At 40.3% G+C, this 3,124-nt stretch overlaps 1 protein-coding gene across 2 annotated transcripts in view; it reads right to left on the reverse strand.

Annotated features, from left to right (window-relative positions):
• The window catches only part of vps50 (VPS50 subunit of EARP/GARPII complex), a 121,052-nt gene that overhangs the window by 41,875 nt on the left and 76,053 nt on the right, over positions 1 to 3,124 (reverse strand). For both annotated transcript variants that reach the window (XM_015042936.1, XM_015042937.1), the window contains exons 18-20: positions 2,506 to 2,691; positions 1,533 to 1,651; positions 58 to 164 (exon numbers count right to left, since the gene is read on the reverse strand). In XM_015042936.1, the coding sequence (XP_014898422.1) occupies positions 58 to 164; positions 1,533 to 1,651; positions 2,506 to 2,691 (412 nt within the window). The remainder of the gene's footprint in view (positions 1 to 57; positions 165 to 1,532; positions 1,652 to 2,505; positions 2,692 to 3,124) is intronic.

Below are 3,124 nucleotides of genomic sequence, written 5' to 3' on the forward strand. Positions count from 1 at the left end.
AAAAAAAAAAAAAAAAAAAAAAAAAAGGGGGCTTTGGTGTGTACGTGCAGCACCTACCAACAAGCCGGATGACGTTGAGGGTGGTGTTGGTGAGAATCGGCGCGCTGGCCTTGCTCAGGTTGTAATCCGACTTTTTCTTGCTTCTTATGGTCTCCCGGGACACACTGAGCCACGCAGAAGAGGGAGAGCGAGAGAAAGCAAGGAGGAAGCCATGAGAAAGTAATTCACGTTAATATCACTAATCTTTGGAAACGATTGGCTGGTGCAGGTCAAAATCCTATAATTGATCTATCAGCACCCATTACACATGGCAAGAGATACAGCTGGAGCCTGCTGCTGGGAAAAGCTTTGAACTGATGATCCTGGAGCTCCACATCCCTGACACCAAGCTCAATGAGCCAAATTAGCCAGAAGTCATTATCTTGGCCGTTGTCGTTGCCAGAAATGTCATATACCTGCGTGTGGTCACGCAATACATTCGATGATCAACCATCAGCAAGTATTGCTTTCATTAATAACAATGAACATTTTAGTAAGCATTTTGTGTAAATGAAGATGGAATTTCAATGGTTTTGATCTCTAAAACCACTGCAATGTCAGTGGATCGGGGCAAATTTAGGCAACTTAATTTAGGAAATACTAAAATGTTTTTTTTTTTTGTTTTTTTTTTACTACATTGGAATTTTTGATTACTTTAAATTAATAAAATAAATCCTATAAGTTGCTGTTTTTCCCCCAGCAGAGAGCTCTGTACGTGTGATCCGAATGCGCGAGGGGTGTCGATTTTTCTGCCTCTGAAACCAAAGGTATGATAACATTCTGTTCTCGTCAACTTGGTTCGGAGGTTCTTGCAGCTGTGTCAACTTTTTCTTCTGCGCGGTATCTGACAACCATTATATACAAACGCTGCAGTCGGACGAATCTGTAAAGAATTTCCAAGAGTTCTGCAGCCAAGTTCTTGAGAAGAATGAAAAGTCCTGGCCGGAAAGAACTTTGTTCTTGTTCTAGTGGAGCATGTATGTACGAACTGGTGGCGAGAAGGCCAATGCTGACAGACCCATTTATATTCATCACATCCTGAAAACAGAAATAAAATCTAGAAGAAAAATGAAAAAAACCTCCAGAGCTGCAATTGATTAATTGCACCTTTAAAGTTAAATAGGCCTATAAATATATACAGGAAAAAATGTAAACATTCACCAGTATTAAATGCTGATTCATCCTTTAATAGAATAGGGCAGTCACTTAGAAGGCAGTAGGAAGAAAAAGGAAAATTTGCTTTTGAAAGGTTTTTGGCTTTAGGGCAGGGTTACGCAGAGGTGAACTAAACTGACTGCCGAAGGTAAAAAAAAACAAAACAAAACAAAAAAAACAGGAATAATTTCACACTTTTAGGAACATCTTCAGAGAAACATTTAAGGAGAGATCAGTGTGTGCTTCTGTGATTTGTGAATCTCTACACACACTTGAAACGGCCTGGCCTGCGTGACAGTTTGACGTGTGGCGCTGTAATAAGGCCACAGGGATCTTACCTCTTCAGAGGGGCGTCGCCCGTCTGCTCGTCGACGTAGTCTTGCTTGAGCTCATCCGGGACGTCGCTGTCACTGTCGTAGTCCTGATAGACGCTCTTCTCCAGCTCGTCTGATTCGTACTGGAGAAAATTTAGAAAGGGTATAAAGATCAGAGACGATTAAGATCAGGTTCAAGCACATGGAGAAAATGTCAGAAAAACAAACAAAACCTCACTTGAAATATTCAATAATGCCTCAGATCAAAATTCAAAGAAACGCTTCCTAAAACGGGATGATGATTTGTTTTCGTAAAGAGGATTTTCAGAGAAAATCACTCTGAATGATTTAAATATGTTACAAAACAAATGGAGACGGCTGTATTGACTAAGGCACCAACTAAGGAAAATAAACCCATAAAACATAACACTTGTGTAACAGAAAGACAAAAATGGTTGCCTTCACCAAATAAACCTAAAAGACACATTGAACTTTGTACTCTTGTGTTTTCAGTAGGAGACGTGGAAAACGGACTGCCAATAAATCTAACAACTTGTTTTCTTAACCTTGACGGCAACAACTCCCATTAAGTACTTCTGATAACTGGCGATGTGTCTGTGGAGGAATTCAGCTCTACTGAGGTTGTTTTAACGATCGTCTGTTGGAGGTCATAGCAAAGTATCTCAATCAGATTTAAGTCTAGAAAACTCCAATCTTCTTTTTTTTTTTCTTTAAACCACTTTCACTAGAGTCCCAACACCTTATCTATGCTTTGTAGCTCTTTCCAGGCTAACAGATATCAGTGTCTTCATCTGCTTTTCTACAACTTCTTTAAATATATATATTTTATTTGAGATCTTATAGCACACTTCATGCTGTCAGACAGGTTCTGTTTAAGTCATCTCTGAATTGTACAGAATTCAGAATCGGGCAAGGGGAGCTTAAAAACAGATCAGAACTTGCAACCTTGTGACGACTCTTAACTCTGAAGCCGTACCCCGTTAGACGCGAGAACGTCCTCCGTCTCCTCTTCCTTGTGCTCAGTGTGCATCTCAAAGGGGTTCCCGTCCTGGTGATACTGCTGGAAAAGTGACAGCTCCTCCAGGGCCGGGCCAGCAGAGGAGGCAGCCTGTCTGCTTGGGGAAATGGAGGGAGAGCGACACTGGCCCATGAACTTGAACTCCTGGATTAGAGAGAATGTGACAACAAGAAACACAATTTTCATCTTAACATTTGAGAAAATGCTGTGCCAAAAATGAAATTCTCCAACCTTTAGAAAGGTTTTCATTGCAGTGTGTCAAAGCTAAAGATAAATTGCAACAAAAAATGTTAAACCAACAACGAGCTAAGGGACTGATAGATAATTATTTTTTTTTTGAAATGTCTTTACAATAAGCTTATTTTAGACCTGGTTAAAATTGAACCACAATTTCCAGAGCATCCATGACTGTTTGGATGCACCTTGGACACCTGGTTTGAGTGTGATGGTATCCTGAAAGATTTTTTTTGTTACCTACCAAACTGCCATACTACCGCCACAAACCGACAAATTGATATCTGCACAAGCAACGCACAAAATTCCCTTATAAATATGGTCCTCTCGTTTCTGCGATACG

The sequence above is a fragment of the Poecilia latipinna genome, unplaced genomic scaffold, assembly GCF_001443285.1.
Source record: "Poecilia latipinna isolate Pla-1442-1.1 unplaced genomic scaffold, P_latipinna-1.0 Scaffold609, whole genome shotgun sequence".
Taxonomy (NCBI): Eukaryota; Metazoa; Chordata; class Actinopteri; order Cyprinodontiformes; family Poeciliidae; genus Poecilia; species Poecilia latipinna.